The following is a 17,615-nucleotide window of genomic DNA, read 5'->3' as shown; positions in this document are numbered from 1 at the left end:
GGGCCGAGCCTCCGGCTTAATTGCCCAGAAGGAAGAAAGCCTCGCTCAGAGATAAAGGGAAACCCTCGTTCTGGAATCCGCTCTGGCTCAGGGGCCCAGGCTGGATGCCCCGCTCAGCTGGTCCCACCTGCACAGCCCGGGTGTCCTGGCTGGGACCCCAGCTTGGGGACCGTGGCTGGCCTCCTACTTTCCAGGTGTGGGACTGAGGCTCGGGGCAGTCCAGGACCAGGACCAAGGGACAGAGGATGCTTGGGTGCACCCCGCACCCCTTCCCCAATAGGGAGGGGACAGGTGGGAGTGGTGGTGAATCTCAGATGGTGCCAGCTCTCTGGGGCCCTGAGCATAAGCACTCAGCTCCCAGCCTGGCACCGTGTGGCTACAGGAAGGCGGCGTCCACCCAGCACTTGAGGGTGCCAGGCCTGGGGCGGGGGACCTGCAGTGCAGCAGTGAGCAGGCACACATGCACACACACACGGGACACCCATGCACACACGGGTGCACAAGTGGAAAACGCTGGCTCGGGCATCCGTTGATGAAGGGCGGTGTCTCCACGGAGCTGCTACCCCTGTCCTCAGGACCCGTCCTTCTCCCGGGGGAAGGAGGTCTCCGGGCTCCCCCCCGCCCCGCCCCCGGTCTATTTGCAGCACCTGACTCACCTCAATTACGCCCGCGGGCGCGTCGGGGCGCGCCAGGGACGCCCCCATGGGCCGGAAGCATCGGCTCTGGGGGCGACCGGACACCCCGGGCCGCCAGGTGCAGCTCCGCGGCCCCACCCGCTCCGGGGTCCGTGGATGTCTGGGGCGGCTGGCGGGCCGGGGTGGGGGTCGTCCCCGGTGGAGGCCTAGCTCTGGGGCCCCGGGCGGGGATGCCCCGCGGAGCTCGGAGCACCGCGCCCACGCTCCCGGGCGGCAGCCGCCCCCGCACTCCAGGGTATATTTAGCCTCATTATCAGATGTCTGCCGTGAACCCTGCGAACCGTCTAATAGCGGCTGGACGTGAGACGCGGTTCCCTACCAGCCCGGCGCACGTGACCCCCGCGCCGAGGGGCGGTGTCCAGGGGGCGTGGACGCCCACCCAAGCTAGAGACCTCTGGCCTGCAGTCGGGCCCGCGGGCTCAGTGTCCACTCCCGCAATCGCGCTGATGCGGGGCGGGGACCCAGGGAGCGAGTGGCGGCCGGTGAGGGAGTCCCCCGTCCCGGATGGGGGGCGCGTCGGGCCCCGAGTGCCCCTCGGAGGCGGCCGTCGCGCGCCCCCAAGGTCGCACCTCCCTCGTGCGGCTGCTGTTGTCGTGGTCGCTATGGCGACGGGTCGCAGTTTTATTTTTAATAGCGGCCGGCGGTCTGGGGGAGGCCCGCGCCCTAAGGTGGCGCCCCCGCAGCGCAAGGCCGGGGACACCCAGGAAGCTGTGGGCCTCCGTGCGGGGGTCCGCACCCCAGCATATCACGCCACGTTCGGGGCCGAGCGGGACCCCTGCGCACAACTCCGGGGTCAGTGGCGGGGTCCAGCCTGGCCGCCACGTGGGTCACCACGACTCCAAAGCCGGGAGGCGGGCCCATCCAGTGAGGGGGGCAAGGTTGGGCTTTCGGGGGCTTCTCAACGCTCTCGGGTTCCCCTTCGCACCCCTTCCACTGGCCACGCGGAGAGCACACGGGGCGGCGGGGGTCGCAGTCCTCAGGGACCGCGGGAGAGGCCTCGCCCCTGGCATTTGGGGGAGGAGAGCGCCCCAGAAGCGCCCTCGCCGCCGGCCTTTGAAATGCGGGAGCCGGCCGGCCTGGGCGAGAAGACCAACCGCGGGGCTGTGCCAACACCTCCTTAGTCTGGCGGGCGGGGGGCGCAGGCGTGATCCTCAGGGATAGGGGCGTTGACCACCGACCCCCCTCCAGGGTGTCTCCTGGCTCCCCGAGGCCTAGGCCGTCTGCGTTGAGGTCCATGGGGCCCGCGGCATCCCTAGCTCCAGCACCGGGGCGCGCCCGCCCCCTCGCGGGGGACCCTGGCCGGCCTCTGGCAGGCGGGACCCTCCCGCCCCGGCGCGCCCGCCCTCTCGCGGAGCGGGAGCCGTCCAGGCCGCCCCAGCCGCAGCCTTGCGCGCCTCGCCCGCCCGTACCGCACTCGGTGCTGCGCCGTGGCCGGAGGCGGCGCTCTGAGCGCCCGGAGGACCCCGGCGTAGGGAGCTCAGAGCCCAGTGTTCCTCCCTCCCGCGCCCCCCGCCCCTCTGCGTTCCGGGCTCGGGGCGCGGCCCGGCCTCGGGCGAGGGAGCGGGGCGCGGGGGTCCCACGGTGGGATGGGGCCGGCGGGAGCCCCCGGCCCAGACCCGGGCTCCGCCCCACGGCGAAGGCGGGTGGAGGTGCCCGGCTCAGGTGCCGCGGGCTCGGGAGTTCGGGCGGGGGCGCGTGGCGGCCGCCAGGTGAGTGCCCCCGACGCGCCCCCAGGCCCGCCCCAGGCTCCGCCGGAGCCTCCCTCCCCTCCTTTTATGGCGAGGCGAGGCCGGGCCCGGGATCCGCGCGGCCGACAGCGGCCCGAGCGCCGGGCGGGGGCCGGCGGCTCGAAGGCCCTTTTTGGCGCAGCGGCTCTGGCGCCGCCGTCCGCCGCCGCTGGGGCCCGAGACAGGCGAGCCGGCGACGGCGGCGCTCGTGCGGAGGCCTCCTCCCCTCCCCGCGCGGTGCCGCAGGATTGCAGCTGGCACTGGAGGGTGGGCAGCTCCAGGGAGGGGCGCGCGGGAGCCCCGGCGCCTGTGCTCCCGGCTTGGATGGGTTTGGCTGCCCGCGGGAGCGCGGGTGTGCTCACTGCGGCGGCGACCCCCGCGCGCTTCCGAGGTGCGGGTCCCGGGCCCGGAATCCGGGGGAGGCGGGGGGCGGGGGCGGGGGAGGGGCGCGGCGGCGGCGGCGGCGCTGCTATAACCCCCTCCCCGCGGCCGGCCGGCTCCACACGCGCGCCCTGCGGAGCCGAACAACTCCGGCGAGCCGGGCCTGCACGCGCCGCCTGCTCCGGCTCCTCTCCCCGCGGCGGCGGCGCCGGCTCGGCCTGTGCCTGCCTTGAGGCCCGCGCGGGCGGTGGCGGCGGCGGCGGCTGCTGCTGCCAGGCTGCGCGGCCGCGGGCGCTGCCCGGCTCCGGCCGGCGGAGGGCGGAGCGCGGCGCCGGAGCCGAGGGCGCGCCGCGGAGGGGCGCACGCAGGCCGCCGGGCCGCGCCGTGCTGGGCCGCGCTGCGCCCGGCCGGGAGGCGGCGGCGAGAGGAGGCCGGAGGCGAGCGCGGGGCCCGCGGCGGGCGCGCAGGGTCGCGCCGCAGCCCGCAGCCGGGCCCGGCCGGGCGTCCGGACAGGTGATCGCGGCGCGGAGGCGGCTCCAGCCTGGCTCCGGCGTCCCTCCGGGGGCCAAAGCCCGGAAATATGCGGAATTACCGGCCCGGTCGCTCCTAGAGCCGGCGCCGGGGAGCGCGCGCGGCGGCGGCCGGCACCGGGAACGCACCAAGGAAGAGCCCAGCCCCCGCCCTCCGCCCCTTCCGTCCCCACCCCCTACCCGGCGGCCCAGGAGGCTCCCGGCGCGGCGGGCGCGGCGGGCGCGCACTCCCTCTTCCTCCCGCTCCTCGCCGGCGCTGCGCTGGGCGGGCGCGCTCCTCCGGCCCGGCCGCTCGCCGCTCTCCGGCCGCGCTCCTGAGGGATGGTCCTGCGTTTCGCCGCCACAGGAGCCCCGCAGGAGCGCCCGCCCCGCGGCCTCGCCTCCCCGCCTCCCCGCCGGCGCCTCGGGACGCGATGAGGACCTGGGCTTGCCTGCTGCTCCTCGGCTGCGGATACCTCGCCCATGTCCTGGCCGAGGTGGGTGCCGCCCCCGCCCCGTCCCCTGGCCGGAGCTCCCCCGGGGCGCCCCGGCCTCTGCGGAGCGCGCGCGGATGCCTGCTCGGCTGGCGGGGTTCGGTTCTGTTTTCTGCCCTGAGTGTGTGCCTGGTGAGTTTCCAGGACGCTTGCGTCGCGCTGCTCTGGGGGCCCCGGGCGCGGCGGGGTGGCCGAGCCGGGAGAAACTTCGGGGGAGGGGTCTCGGAGCGCAGCGGGCAGTGCGGTAGCGGGGCGTGCGGGGAAGGGGGTGTGTGTGCGCGAAAGCCCGAGCGAGCCTGGGGCGGGGTGGGGGGCGGGGAGGGGACACTGCGGCGGAGCCCCGGCCCGGCCGGGTGGGCAGCGCCCAGCCGCAGCCCCCCTGCTCCAGTTCCTGAGCCCCGCGCGCGCAGAGCCGGCGCAGACCCGCCCGCCAGGGCCTGCTTACAGGTGGCTGCGCGAGGCGAGCTGGGGCCGCGCCAGGCGCCCGCGCCCTCCCGCCGTCGCGTCCCCACCCCCCACCCAAGTCCGCGGGAGCCCTGCCTCGGCGGAGGACTTTTCCGCAGCCCCCCGCCGTGGGAACTCGGGGCTCGGGTAGCCCAGCCCCACCCCGCACCCCCCACCCTCCTGCAGTGACCCCGGACTAGGCTGGAGCGCGGCGTGCAGGCCGAGGGGGGTGGTCTGGGGCCGGCCCGGAGGGCGGCGGGAGACGGATGTTTAACCCTCGCTGTCCCGGGCGGCCTCTCGTGGCCGCCGGGCGGGTGGGGGCGCCTGGGTCGGCGCTAGGGCCGCGGCTGGCGGCCGGGGTGGGGCGCGCGCGCGCGGCGGTGTCGGTGACACGGGAACCTGCCCTCGGCGCTCGGCCGGGGTTCCGGGCGAGAAACCCACGCCTCTGGCGAGATCAAAGTGCCCGCGCCGCCGCGACTCTGGCCGGCGACCCGTGACGCATTTCAACTTGGTCTTTCGGGCCGGCGGGTCCACTCCGGAGCAAGGAGCTCTCCCCGCCTGGGTCTCCTGTGACCTGCACCGGGCACGGGGTCGGGCCCGGCGCTCGCGGGGTCTCCTCGGCCAGGCGCCGGGCGCTGACCGCGTGGCCTCTGCCCGCAGGAACCCGGGATCCCCCGCGACGTGCTGGACAGGCTCGCCCGCAGCCAGATCCACAGCATCCGGGACCTGCAGCGGCTCCTGGAGATTGACTCCGTAGGTAAATCGCGCCCCTTCCCTCGTGCGCCCCGCGCCGCCTCCCGCGCTCGGGCCGGGCCGGGCGCCGCGCAGGAGCGCACCGAAAGGTCAGAATCCAAGCCCCGGCCATAAACGCCCAGGCGGATGAGTCAGGAGTTTCTCTCCAATCGCCACTTTCTCTCCCGGCCGCGGCGCGCCGCTTCTCGCCTGCCCGGGGATTGTTTTGCATTTAAGGAAATCGCTGCGTGTGTTGCCGCCAGTTCGGCCGCGCCGAGGGCGCCGGCGCCCTCGCCAGGTGGCGGCCGGGCACGCGAGGCCGGAGGAGCGGCGGGGCCGACCCCGGCCGGTGCGCCCTCCTGGCGTGCGCCCGCGCGGGAGGAGCGAGCCCCTGGCCCGGCCGGCCCTGCGCCGTGGGTGCGAGCCGCTGCGGGGCTGGGTCCTTACACCTGAGCCCACTAGGACAGGCGCGCCAGGGTGCATCTGCCGCCTGGGGGCGGTTTGGGGGGGGGTCGCCCGCTCAGGGCCTGGGGCGCAGCTTCTTCGTGAGGTGCGGAGATCCGAAGGCCTCGGTTGACCCTTGGCGGACTTGGAGCAGGCCGTGGTCGGCCCCGGTGGACGCGTGAGGTGGGCGTGGCCGCGCTCGCCCCCAGGGCTGCAGGGTCCCTGGCGAGGCGTGCTGAGGCGGGCTGAGGCGGGCTGAGGCGGGCTGGGGCGGGAGGGGGTGGGCTCTGTTGGCCTGGGGGCTCCGGGGAGACCCCGCTGGGGAAGCTTCTCACTGAGTTTTTGTTTTTGAGGCGTAAGATGAGCTTGTCAAAGGGAGTAGCTAAAGGCAGCCCGAGTGGAAGGGTTTCCAGCGAGGCGCGGAGGGGTGGGGAGCTAAGTGGAATCACATGGCCCAGTCATTTGGAAATTTGTACCTAATTATGTGGTGCCGAAGCTTGAACTGTTTTCTCTCCTGCCAAGACCACGGTTCCTGCAGCTTCTCGACCCAGGAAATCCTCTGGCTGATTCTTATCGGCCGGGGTTGGGTTTCACTGGGGGGCAGGGCCCTGGCCGGCCTGGAGCTGCCTTGGAGGGACGGGTCCCCGGTGGCTGTGGGAGGCCGCCGGGGCCCTGGGGAAATGGGCCATCGGCTTTGTGCTGGGAGCTTTCTTATTCCGTGCGCTGCAGCCGCCTCCCTGCCCCCACCCATTAAGGCTTTTTGCATTGCAAGTCTGTGGGCTTTGGCGCCCCGGCATTCCTGACCTGGAGGCTTCTGAGGGTCCGGGCCCTGCCCCTCCTCCTGGTGTCCTGGCTGTGCCTCTGTCTCCCTCCTGTGCACCTGTCAAACATTTCTGGGGCCCTGCAACTTCGGTGGGCGGAGGGGGCCGCACTCCACAGCCCTCCTCACACACAGCCCACCGCGGGCGTCCCCTAGACCCCCTCCCCACCCATGGACCCTGAGAAGCAGAGGGGACAGGAGTGAGCTCCGGGAGGGGGGGAGGTCAGGTGCCCGCCACCTGTTCCCGCCCCACTAGAGGATTGACAGCCTCTGGGCTCTGGACTCCCTGCGGTCCAGGTGGAGTGGGTCTGGTCGGTCAGGGACAGCTCCCTGGCGTGGGTCCCTCTGGGTCTACTGTGCTGCTCCTGGGGCCTCCAGCTGCCTGGGAAGCAGAAGTGCCACCGGAGCTGCCCCTCCCGGCCGACCCCTACCTCACTGGGCTGGGCCTCTGATCTGCAGGTGGCTCCTCCGGGCAGGCCAGGTGGGAGCCCCTTGGCTGATGGGGTTGCTGAACTCCCTGGCTGGGAGGCGGGTTCCCGTGCCGGGGCCCCTGCTGCGTGTGAGGCCCTGGAGTTTGAGGTTGGTCTGTCCCGGGTGGCGTCCGGAGCTCGGGGTCTGGTGGGGTCTGTGGCTCACTGGTGCCTGGCACACAGACCCTGCCTCTGGGGCCATTCAGGCTCCCAGGGGAACTGTGGGCCGTCCTTCCCTGCAATGGCTGCCTCCGAGGCCTTTGGTGGACTCCGCTGGGATCAGTTTTGGGGGGAGATTGACCCCGAGTGTTGGGAGAGCCTGGTCAGCCCCTGCTTTGGGTCCCTGCTCCGTCCTGATGCGGGCCGAGGGTGGGTGACCCATCCTCTTTGACCTCAGCATTCCTGGGGTGGAGCCCGGAGCCCGGGGCGGGGCTGTCCCCCGCTGGCCTCTCCTGCCTGTCTTATTGCACCTCTCCTGCATGCGTGGGGAGCGGGCAGCCCGGGAAGGATGTCTGGGCTTCTGGGGGTGGCCGCTGGCCCCGGGGTGCACCAGGTGCTGGCTGGCGTGGCGACGGCAAGATGGCCACCACCAAGGCGTGACTCATGAGTGTCACTTTTTTGTGAAAAAGCTGCTTTTTGTGACAGTTGGTTGATGGGAAATTCTTATGGCATGAATAGTTCTGTTCTGATCTTATTTTGGGTCTCAAAAAAAAAATTAGTGGTATTGGAACATTGAGTCATGGGTAGATGTCGGGTTCTGCTCAGCCCTGGTCTTGGCCGTCCACGCCTCCCGTGAGGGTTGTGGTCTTCGTGTTCAGTGTTGTGTACAGTGTGCGTGCAAGGCTGAGCTTCCGCTGGCGCCTCCGTCTCCCAGGTGGACCTCATGGAGGCTCTGGGTGCTGGGCACCCCGGGGGGCCCGAGGCGGGGAGGCCGGCCACCCTCCTGTCCAGTGCGGGGGTGCAGGGCATGTGTCCTGGGGCTGGGGTTCCCCTCTCCGCTGGGGGTCTGGCCGCCGCCTCTGCGGGGGCACTCCGCTCCGGCCTCAGGCCTGCAGCCGCTTAGCGCTCCCCCGTGCACGGGCGGCCACGTGGCCAGGCTCGTTCTCATGGCCTCTGGCCCTCTGGGCAGACTTATTTCAGGAACGAGGAGGGTTGGCCTCGAGCCCGGGCTGGGCTGGCGTTGCCTCCACTGCCCATCGGGCTGGGATGCTCAGGCCACACGTGCACTCTGCAGCCCCTGCGCTGCCCCTCTCCAGGCGCTGGGCCCGTTGGTCCCAGCACGGGGACCCCAGGGCTCGCTCAAGGACGGCGCAGAGAGGGTGCCTGTGGGCCCATCTGAGCGTCTTCCACGCCTGGAAAGCTCCTGAGTGCCAGGGGGTTCTCCCAGCAACCCCCGGCCCAGGGGTCCCCGGAAGCAGCTCCCTGGACGCTGCTGGACCGGTCGCCAGTTTCTGCTTCTCCCTGTAGGGGCTGAGGACGCTCCGGAGCCGAGCCTGAGAGCCCCCGGCGTCCACACGGCCAGGCATGTGGCCGAGAAGCCGCCAGCGCCGGTGCCCGTGCGGAGGAAGCGTAGCATCGGTGAGTGTGGGGCGGGGCCGGCGCGCCCGCCGGATTCTGTGGCCTGGGGCGCCCTTGGCTCCTCTGACAACAAAGGCTCTGCTCGCCCCTCCCGCCTGCCCGCCCTCTGCAGGGGGGCCGGAGCCGCCACGAATTCCTGAAGTGCCTGATCTTGTCGGGGCCCGTCACGGGAGGCCTGCCTGGTTCACACCGCGGAGCGGGGCTGCCCCGGGGCTACCAGCTGCCAAACTGGGTGCAGCCGCGAGCAGGGCGGGCGGGGGAGCTGCCGGTGGCTCCCCGCACCCCCACTCTGCGCCTGGGCCTCCCTCTGGATGTCCCCTGGGGCCTCCCCGCTGCTCTCTTGCCAGGAGCCGTGCTGGGGCGGGGGTCCTGGCTGCCTGGGCTTGGGTTCCTCCAGGTCTGGGTCTGGGGGGCGCGTGGGGGAGGGGCCTTGGTTCATGTGGTCAGGTTCCGGCCCTGCTGTGCCCCTGTCCTGGGCTCAGCTGCAGGCCCCTCTGCTCCCTGGCTCCGCCCCTTGGCCACCTGGCCAGATCCCACCCGGAGGGCACTCCTTGGGGGCCTGGGTGCTGTGGGGGAGGCGGGCAGGGTTTCTTTGCTTGAAGGACTAGTTTTTGGGGCCTGAGACCCTCGAGGCCCTGGTACTTGCTGGGTCTCCCAGGTGGGCCCCCGGAGGTCCTCTCAACCTGCAGATGGGCAGGGGGCAGTCTGGAGGTCTTCCTGCCTTGCCTGAGGGAGCCTCTGGGGGAGGGGCCGTGGCTGAGCCCCCGGCTGCCCCCAGCAGCTCCCTGGGCAGGCAGCAGGGCCTCCGTGGTCAGCCTCATGCTGTACATCACTAGGTGCACGCAGGGAGAGGTCTGTCCCCCCAGCCCCACAACCCCCGATCACGACCAGTAGTGGACAGAGCCCCTGCGGGCAGCCCTGCGGTCTCTCCCAGCGGGGCCTGGGGACTCGGGGTGTCCATTCTCTGTCCTGTGCCTCGCCCTGCTCTGATGGGAGCCTGCTGCCCTCACCAGGCTGTGCACCCCAGGGGCCATGCTGGGCCTGCTTCAAGTCTCTGGGCTCCTCCCCCGCCCAGCCCCCCTCCCAGGCTGGGGGGGGGGGCTCGGTGCAGGCTCAGAGGTGGCAGGAGCACTGTGGGCCGCGCCTGGGCGGTGGGCGAGTGAGGCCACCTCACGCACACCCCTGCCTCCCGCAGAGGAAGCCATTCCTGCCATCTGCAAGACCAGGACGGTCATTTACGAGATACCTCGGAGCCAGGTGGACCCCACGTCGGCCAACTTCCTGATCTGGCCGCCGTGCGTGGAGGTCAAGCGCTGCACCGGCTGTTGCAACACCAGCAGCGTCAAGTGCCAGCCCTCGCGGGTGCACCACCGCAGCGTCAAGGTGAGGCGGCACGGCGTGGGCGGGGCCGGCTGGGGGCGGAGTCTCAGAACCTAAACGCAGCAGGCGAGGGGCCTCAGGATGGGGCAGCAGCTCGGCCTGGGGCGAGGTGTCCAGGCTGACAGCCGCGTGGGCTGGGCGCAGTCTGCCACAGAACTTGGTTCTCACTGTGGAGCTGAGTCCTGGGTGGCCGGCGCCCCTGGTGAGGGCCCCACCCTCGTGTGGAGGGGGCCTCTGAGCTCGCAGCCCCTGGTGAAGCCGCCAGGTGGGCTGCCCACGCGCCGAGCCCCTCCCCCACCCTCCGTGTGGTTCAGGGTGCTGTGGTCAGAGACGGGTGGGACCCCTGGCCTGGGCCGCTGGTCTTCACCGCCAGCCTGAGGCCGCTTGCTCCCAAGCCCTCTGAGGCAGGGGACTGCCCACGGGGATCCTGGGAGGCACATTCACAGCTGGGAGGGTGGCTGCTCCCTGCGTCCCAGGACCGACCCCTTCTGCTGCCCCAGGCTGGGCTCTGGCTTCCGGCCATGTGGCTGTGCCAGGTGGGCCCTGGCCTCGTCTGTGCGGGGGGGGGGGGGGCAGGCTCACCCGTGAGCCAAGGCCACTGGCCTCCTGCGGGGCTTCGAGGTCCAGTTTTCAGGACGAGGTGGTGGGGGTCTGAGGTGTCCCCTGGGGCTGGGGCCCGGCTCCCTGGCACTGGGCGGTGGCCCAGGGCTCCACACCAGGCAAGCACCTTAGCCCTGAGCTGGGACTTATCTTGACCCCCAGGGACTTGGTCCTCTGCGTCCTGAGTCAGCAAGTTCCACGTCTGACCGCCCCAGTCTCCAGGGCTCCCCATGCCGGGCACCTGGCCAGGCCTCTCAGGCTTCGCTCCCCACCCCCAGCACCGATCCCACGGTGACCCCAATCCAGCCTCTCGTGGTGTTCGCTGTGGTCTGTCCCCGTGGGACCCGGAGGTGGGTCCCCGTGGCCACAGCCCCTTGGGGCCAGGCACAGGTGCTCTGCGTGCCCCCAGGTAGGCGCTGCCACCCAGGGGCTGTGCTGATGTCTGAGATGGGGCTGGGCCTGGAGTGCTGGCCAGAGGGGGGTGTCCCCTTGGTGGCCTCCAGCTGCGGAGGCCCTCCCCCAGGTCCCCGCACCTGTTTGCCAGCAGCCGGCGATGCCCCTGCCTGACCCCTGTGGGCTGGGCACGGGAGTCCTCTGGGGAGTGGCACCTCTCCGCTCTGTGTGGGTGGAGCTGGGACCATTGCGCCTCTTAAGAAAGTGGAGGGGGGAGGGGGCTCAGGGCCGCAGGCTTGGGGCCCAGGGTGCCGCTCTCTGGCTGGGGGTGGTGTGTGTCCTGGTGTTCCGGTTTCTATTGCCTTTTGATGAGGCTGGGAGGGGTCACCTGATGGGACCTGGGCTGGCCAGCAGTGGCCCCTGTGCCCTGGGAGGCTGGTGGACGTGGTGTGGTTGGTGGCCGGCCTCCTGTGGCGCCCACAACAGCAGGAAGCCCGGCCTTGTCTGGAGAGTCCAGGTGCTGCGACCTCATCGCAGGCCAGGAAGGTCCCCCTGGGGACTGCCGACCGTCCGTGTGTCCGTCCGGGGCTCTCTGGCTGGGAGGCTGCCCTGAGCTCTGCCCTGCACGTCTGTCCCTCGGGGCCAGCAGGGGCTGGGGGTGGGTGCGCTCGGGCTGACTGGGCGTGCGCCGCTGAGGCCAGAGTCCTGTCCAGAGGGAGGGTGGAGTTTACAGGCCTGACCAGGTGGTGTCCACCCTGGCCCACACCCCACCTTGCCCTACCCTGACAGGGCCTGTTGGGCTGGGGTCCGGACGGCCACACCTCGCGCTCACCTGGGCTCAGCCCCCACCCTGTGAGCAGCTGGGCCGCCCATCACTGCCTGGGCTGCTGTGGGGTCTGGGGGCGGGGTGTCCCGAGATGAGGCAGGAGCCTGCTGTGGGAAGGCCAGCCCGGGGCTGCTGGTCCCGCTGCACATCTGCCTCTCCTGCAGCTGGGGAGGTGGGGCCTGGGCAGGGGTCTCCGCTCCCCGTAGTGTGTGGGTGGCCGGATGCAGGCAGGGTTAGCGGTGGGGGGCCGCCACTGGCGCAGGCCGCCCGAGGGCTGGGAGGGACGGGGAGGCCGGGGCGCAGCGGGCAGCCTGGGTCTGGGGGTCCCCGGCACCAGCCGCCTGTCTTGGGGACCCGGCCTTCCTGGAGCAGATTCTCAGGACTGCTCTTGGGGGAAAAATGCGGCCGCTTCCTGGCCAGACGGCCGCTGGAATCCCACGAGGCCCGGCAGGTGCAGTCGTAAATCGCTGTTTGTTTACCTTTGATAAACGGGGCTGTCTGGAGAGCAGGTTCCCAGACTGGGCGGCCCGAGGGTGCCCCAGCCAAGGGCACCGTGGGTGGCAGTGCCCAGCGGTCCTGGGAGCCCCCTCCCTCTGCCGCCCCCCTCTATGGGCGGAGGACGGGCCAGGGAGCCCAGGGCGCCCCGCCGAGGGACGGGAGAGGCCGCTGTTAACTGCCTGTGGACACAGAGGTCGGCGCCCCCGGCCCCAGCAGGTTGAGAGGAGGAGCCTAGGTGCTCAGCAGGGGCTGGTCGCCCCCTCCAGTCCCCCTGCCGGGGCCTGGCCAGCACCCCCAGAAGAGGTGAGGGAGCTTCCTGATGGACGGAGGCTGGGGGTGGCTGGGGCAGGGCCGGCTTGCAGGAGCCCTGGGGGCCCAGGCTTGGCCTGTCCTAGCAGCCTGGTGCTGAGTGCGGTCCTGCCCCCACCCCGCAGGTGTACGCCCCTTTGCTGGGGCGGGGGGGGGGGGGGCTTGGGCCCGGCCTCTGCGAGCAGCAGGTGCTGTCCAGGCAGCGGCTCCTGGGTCCGGGGCCGGCCTCTCGCCCGAGTCCTGCGTAGTGAAGCTGCGTGCCGGCCCCCGGCCCCGCGCCCCACACACCCTGGGCCCATCCCCGGGCTCTGTGCTCGCCCGGGCGGCCCACACCGCTCCGCACGCCTGCCGGGCGCGCGGCACCCTTTGCCCTGCGGGTTAACCATTACTGCGGCTGCGGGGGGCCTGCCCAGGCCTGCTCCCCGGCTCTGGGGGCTGACCCTGCCCGAGGGTCGCGGGGAGCCCAGGGCTGCGGGGTCGGCGTCCCCTGCGAGTGACCGGGGAAGGGGCCTGGCCGGGCCTCGGGTTCCTTGGGGGCCTGGGACAGCTGCTCCTCGCCCACCCCCAGGCACGTGTGTGCACGTGGGGCGGGTAGGGCGTCCCATGACGGAGCGTGTGCGTGTGCCTGATGGCGGGTTCTCGGGTCACGGGTTGGCCATGCGCACGCGCGGGCGCTCCAGAAGCTTCCCTGTGGAGTGCGCGTGCGCGGCCGGCTTCGACGTGGGCCGCGGGTGGCCGGGGCCGGGGTCAGGGGGCGGGGCCGCGTGACGCACTTCCGGCGCGCGGGCGCTCATGGCCGTGGCGGCGCTCTCTCGGGCAGGTGGCCAAGGTGGAGTATGTCAGAAAGAAGCCCAAGTTGAAAGAAGTGCAGGTGCGGCTGGAGGAGCACCTGGAGTGCGCGTGCGCGGCCTCGAGCGCGGGCCCGGAGCACCGCGAGGAGGAGGCAGGTAAGCGGCGCGGGCGGGCCGGGCGGCGCGGGCGGCGCGGGCGGGCGGCCGTGCGCGGCGCCCTGAGGCCGCTCTCCTGCCCGCCCTCTCGCCAACAGGAAGGCGTAGGGAGTCAGGTAAAAAACGGAAAAGAAAGAGGTTAAAGCCCACCTAAGGCGGCCGAGCAGGTAGGACGCCCGCGCCCGCGGGGCTCTGGTCGCGCCCGCCAATCGGCCTGGTCGGGCTGTGCTGTCGCTGGGCTGCGGTGTCCCCGCTCCGGTGCCGCCGCTGCTGCTCCTGCTGCTGCTCCTCCTCCTCCTCCTCGCCGATGATCGGGGCGCTGCGGGGTTCGGGCAGCTCTGGGGGTCGTGCGGGGGTCGCCGCGGGCAGGCTGCCCACCCCATTTGACAGATGAACAAACTGAGGCTGGACCGAGCGAGAGGTGACCCGTGGGGGCCGAGCAGGGCCGGCGGCCCCGGGCCCTGGGCTAGGAGGAGACAGGCCGACCCCGCCCAGCGAGGGCTTCACCACAGGACACCCCCTTCCCCGACCCGGAGGGAGCCGGCCAGTGCAACCCAGGTGTCTGCCTGGGCCGGGGCCCGCGGGGCGCACGGCCTGGGTCTGTCCCCGAGGACAGCGGGAGAAGAGTGTCCACTCGTGGCCCTGTGGGAGGTCTCAGGCTGAGGGCGGAGGCCCCTCGGTACCCGGGCTTCAGGCCGTGGGTGCTGCACCCGCTGGGCTGTGTGGTTGAGGAGGGGGTCCCCACAGAGCTCAGCAAGGCTCTGCCTGGTCACAGGGACCCTCCTGCCCGCGCCTGGTGGCGTCCATCCTCAGGGTTGCCTCAGAGCCCACGATGGCTGCCAGAGCTCCAGAAATCACATGCAAGCCCTGGGCTGGAAGAAGAAGGTAGGGGGCAGGGCGGAAGACCCCCTCCTGGGCCTCAGTTTCCCCCATCTGTGCAATGGGCGTCCGGACACTGCACCGCGGCCGCCGTGTCGGCGACTTCCCGGCCGCGGCCCTCAGCCCGCCTCTCCCTCTCCCCGCAGATGTGAGGTGAGGGCCCCGGCGCCTCCTGGGACACGGATGTGCGTGGCGTGTTACATTCCTGACCTGCTCTGTACGGTGCTTCCTTGCCAGCGTGCCGTCTTTGTTCTCCTCCGTGGAACACCGCCCGAGGACACTCGGGGGAACAAAGAGACAGTGACCGCGTCCACGCGGGCAGCGGGCAGCCTCCCGGCAGAGCGCGGGGCAGACGGACCGCGGGCGGGGCCCCAGGTGCTTTAGCCGCCGCCGCGGGGCCGGGGAGCCGCGTGTGTCGACACAGACCCCTCCTGAGAGCCTTAAGTGGATTTTTTACACCATCGAGTGGTCGTCAGCCCCCTTTCTACTCGCTCTCCTCTCGTTTCCGTTTGTAACGACGCCGGTGGCACGCGAGGCTGCTGTGGCTGGGACGGCGCCCGCCGTCGGACGCAGACTAACGAGATGTATTAAATAAACGTGCTACACCCGCCTATGCACCATTCCCCGCCCGCGTCCGGCCTGCTGTGTGCCCGCCCGCGCCCCGCCCGCACCGCGAGCCCCGGCCCGGGAGCCAGCGGTGGACGGCGCGGGGGCCTGCCCGGGGGCACAGAGCGCGCCCTCCGTCTCCTGGCCGTGGGCGATCCTGTCCCCACGTGGGCTTGCCGGGCGGCGGCCGCCGTCCGGTGAGGCAGGCAGCAGCCCGGGACCGTGGAGACCCCTAGGATCTGACCCTGTGCCGCTCGGAGCCTCGTCCGTCACAGAAGAGTGGGGCCGGCTGGGTCCCTGGCTCCCGCACCTCGGCGGATGTAGACACTGGAGGGACGCGGCGCCCGGCCCTGCTGTCTGCGCCGGCGGCGCCCGCCGAGGCCGGCTCGCACCAGCCCTGACCGCCCCGCCCCGCCCCGCTCCTTTAGTGAGCCAAGCGCCTGTGCAGGGCTCCGTCCGCGCACCTGTTTGTGCTCTGTGGGTGAGGGGGGCCTGCCAGCCGGGGCGCCCACAGAGCAGGTTGGTCCGCGGCTGGACTGGCCTCAGCTGCTGCCCCCGGGCCTGCGACCCTCCCGCCTCCTCCCACGGCTCTGCGGTCGCCCCTGGGCCTCCCGTCTGCACCCCAGCGCCTGGGTCTGCCGAGTGGGCGTGGGGAGGGGCAGGGTGGCCTCCCAGCCTGTGCCCCACTCCTGGGCCCGGGCGAGCTGACCCCCGCCTGCAGGGCCCGTGGCTGTGCCTCTGCCCACCTGGCCGCCCTCCCCAGTCCTGCCCTTGCTGCTCCTCGGCGAGGGCCCGGGCCTGGAGAGCCGCCGACCCCTGCAGCGCCGGCTTTGGCTGACGTCTGCCCCGGCCTGGATCTGCAGCGTTCACTCTCGGGATGGACATGCGGGGGTCTCTCCCACTTGCAGGGGGAGGGGCTCGTGCCCTGGGGTGCCCTGGCCCTGTGGGGGGGCAGCCTGTGCCTCCCCGGGCCCCGTGCAGTTTCTGTGGTCGCGTCGTGGCGGGGGCTGGCAGGGGGCTGTAGGCAGCGCCCCACTCTTGGGGTGCTTTCCATGGGGCTCCCCGAGGAGTGGCGTGAGGAGCAGGCGCAGCCAGCCCCGGGAGGGCGTGCGTGCTGCGGGCCCGGGAGAAGCGGGGACTCACGGGCCCCGGGCTGGGCTGTGGTGGTTCAGGGAGGAGGGTGCAGCTCGGGTCCACACTGCCTGGGGAGGGCTCGGGGTCGCACTGAGCCCGGTAGGCACTCGGCCCCCTAGCTGTGCGTTCTCATTTGGGCCAAGACATTGAGATGAAAATAAAGAGCACTGATTTAAACAATGAAACTCAGGTGTTGTAGTGGCGGGCAGGGTGGGCGGTGCTGTGCGCTTGGCCCGGCCCCGCCGGCGTGGATGCTGCGTGGGTGTGTGCCTGGCCCAGGGTCCTGTGCCCCCGGCATGAGGTGACACTGCCTGGCTGAGCTCAGGGCCGTGGCAGCCTGTGCACCTGGCAAGGGGCTGTGGCCGTGGTCCCACCTCCCCCTCCCAGTGAGCCGTCCGGGGGTGGTTCTAGGGGGCAGGAGGGCCTCTGAGCTCCGGGAAGTATGGGAGGGAGGCCGGGGGCCGTCTGTCTGCAGGGCCACGTGCTGTCCAGGTGCTGCCCAGCCCACCCGGTGTGCGGGGGTGTGCTGGGCCCCGCTGTTGTCCTCAGGGCCAACTCCCGAGGACGCGCTCGGCGCAGCCACTGGCCCGTCCTCTGACGCAGTGCGCCTGTCCTCACACCCCCTCTCAGGACCCCCAGCCCTGCCGAGGCCTCTGCTCCAGTGTCTGGGGCGCGGCCTGGGCAGGAGCCGGGCGTGGGCAGTGTGTCTGCTGGGCCTAAAGAGCAGTGACGGGCCAGTGCTGGGCACAGGGGCTAAGCCGCTGCTGCGCACTGCCGGGACCCTGGCCCCTCGAGCTGCAGACGGCACTGTGCTGCCTGGGCCTCTGGAGCCTCCAGCCTGGCTGCCCCTGCACCTGCTGGGCACCCCCAGGCCCCAGCGTCCCCCCAGGGCTCCCTGTACCCGTCAGCCCCTCACCGGCCTCTGGGCCCTGGGGGTCTGGCAGAGTCGGAGGCCACCTTGGGTCCCGCCCTGGGTTCCTGCAGCACAGCGTGAAGCCCGGCCCCTGCGGCCCCTCCCGGCGGCCGGCATCCGGCATCTCCTAGCAGGACCTGGTCCCGGGCCTGGGCCCCACCAAGCAGGGCGCTGCCCACAGGGCCGCTGAGGGACGGGGCGTCCCCTGGGCTGGGAGCTGTTGGCCGCGGCCACGAGTGCGAGCTGCAACAGCAGCCGGCAGGAGGGACCCAGCACGGCCTCACCGCCGTCCCGTCCGGCGCCATGCCCAGCCTGCCTGTCGGCACGAGGGTCTGCACCCGGATGCAGACAGAGTGGGATCCCCGTCCAGGGCTGCTGTGGCGGGGGGTCCCCGTGACAGGGCTGCCGTGGGGTGGGGGATGTCCCTGTGACTGGGCTGCTGTGGGGTGGGGGTGTCCCCATGACAGGGCTGCCGTGGGGTGGGGGTTCCCTGTGACTGGGCTGCCGTGGGGCGGGGGGTGACCCCGTGACTGGGCTGCTGTGGGGTGGGAGTGTCCCCATGACAGGGCTGCCGTGGGGTGGGGGTTCCCTGTGACTGGGCTGCCGTGGGGTGGGGGTGTCCCCGTGACTGGGCTGCCGTGGGGTGGGGGTTCCCTGTGACTGGGTTGCCGTGGGGCGGGGGGTGACCCCGTGACAGGGCTGCCGTGGGGTGGGGGTTCTCTGTGACAGGGCTGCCGTGGGGTGGGGGTTCCCTGTGACGGTGCTGCAGGGCTGGGAGCCCCGGGCAGTGTCAGCTGCAGGGGTGGAGGTGGCAGGTGGCTGCCTCGCCCAGTGTG

At 72.1% G+C, this 17,615-nt stretch overlaps 1 protein-coding gene across 11 annotated transcripts; it reads left to right on the top strand.

Annotated features, from left to right (window-relative positions):
• Positions 1–2,186: 2,186 nt before the first annotated feature.
• On the top strand, positions 2,187–14,749 carry PDGFA (platelet derived growth factor subunit A). 11 transcript variants are annotated; one of them, XR_016225850.1, is made up of 9 exons: positions 2,613–2,813; positions 3,680–3,809; positions 4,911–5,007; positions 8,184–8,294; positions 9,490–9,677; positions 13,121–13,247; positions 13,346–13,414; positions 14,023–14,132; positions 14,273–14,749. XR_016225850.1 is itself a non-coding variant. In XM_089321129.1 (8 exons), exons 2-7 carry the CDS (start codon positions 3,747–3,749, stop codon positions 13,399–13,401), a joined length of 642 nt encoding a protein of 213 aa, XP_089177255.1. In that variant the 5' UTR covers positions 2,187–2,404; positions 3,680–3,746; the 3' UTR covers positions 13,402–13,414; positions 14,273–14,749. The 11 variants fall into 11 exon arrangements, 10 of the variants coding, with proteins under 10 accessions (XP_089177255.1, XP_089177252.1, XP_051684027.2 ...); XM_089321129.1 differs by lacking the exons at positions 2,613–2,813; positions 14,023–14,132 and adding an exon at positions 2,187–2,404; XM_089321126.1 differs by lacking the exons at positions 2,613–2,813; positions 13,346–13,414 and adding an exon at positions 2,272–2,404.
• The last annotated feature ends 2,866 nt before the right edge of the window (positions 14,750–17,615 follow it).

Source organism: Oryctolagus cuniculus, chromosome 19 (genome assembly GCF_051225735.1).
Source record: "Oryctolagus cuniculus isolate XC-2025 breed Fujian yellow rabbit chromosome 19, ASM5122573v1, whole genome shotgun sequence".
NCBI classification, from domain to species: Eukaryota; Metazoa; Chordata; class Mammalia; order Lagomorpha; family Leporidae; genus Oryctolagus; species Oryctolagus cuniculus.
This window is presented reverse-complemented; position numbering and strand designations above follow the sequence as displayed.

Bases quoted from the DNA above. Each gene is read 5' to 3' on its own strand.
- PDGFA (XM_051828067.3), top strand. From the start codon at position 3,747: ATGAGGACCTGGGCTTGCCTGCTGCTCCTCGGCTGCGGATACCTCGCC. The intron at 3,939-4,910 runs GTGAGTTTCCAG...CTCTGCCCGCAG, and splicing joins CTGCCCTGAGTGTGTGCCTG to GAACCCGGGATCCCCCGCGA. The intron at 5,008-8,183 runs GTAAATCGCGCC...TTCTCCCTGTAG, and splicing joins CCTGGAGATTGACTCCGTAG to GGGCTGAGGACGCTCCGGAG.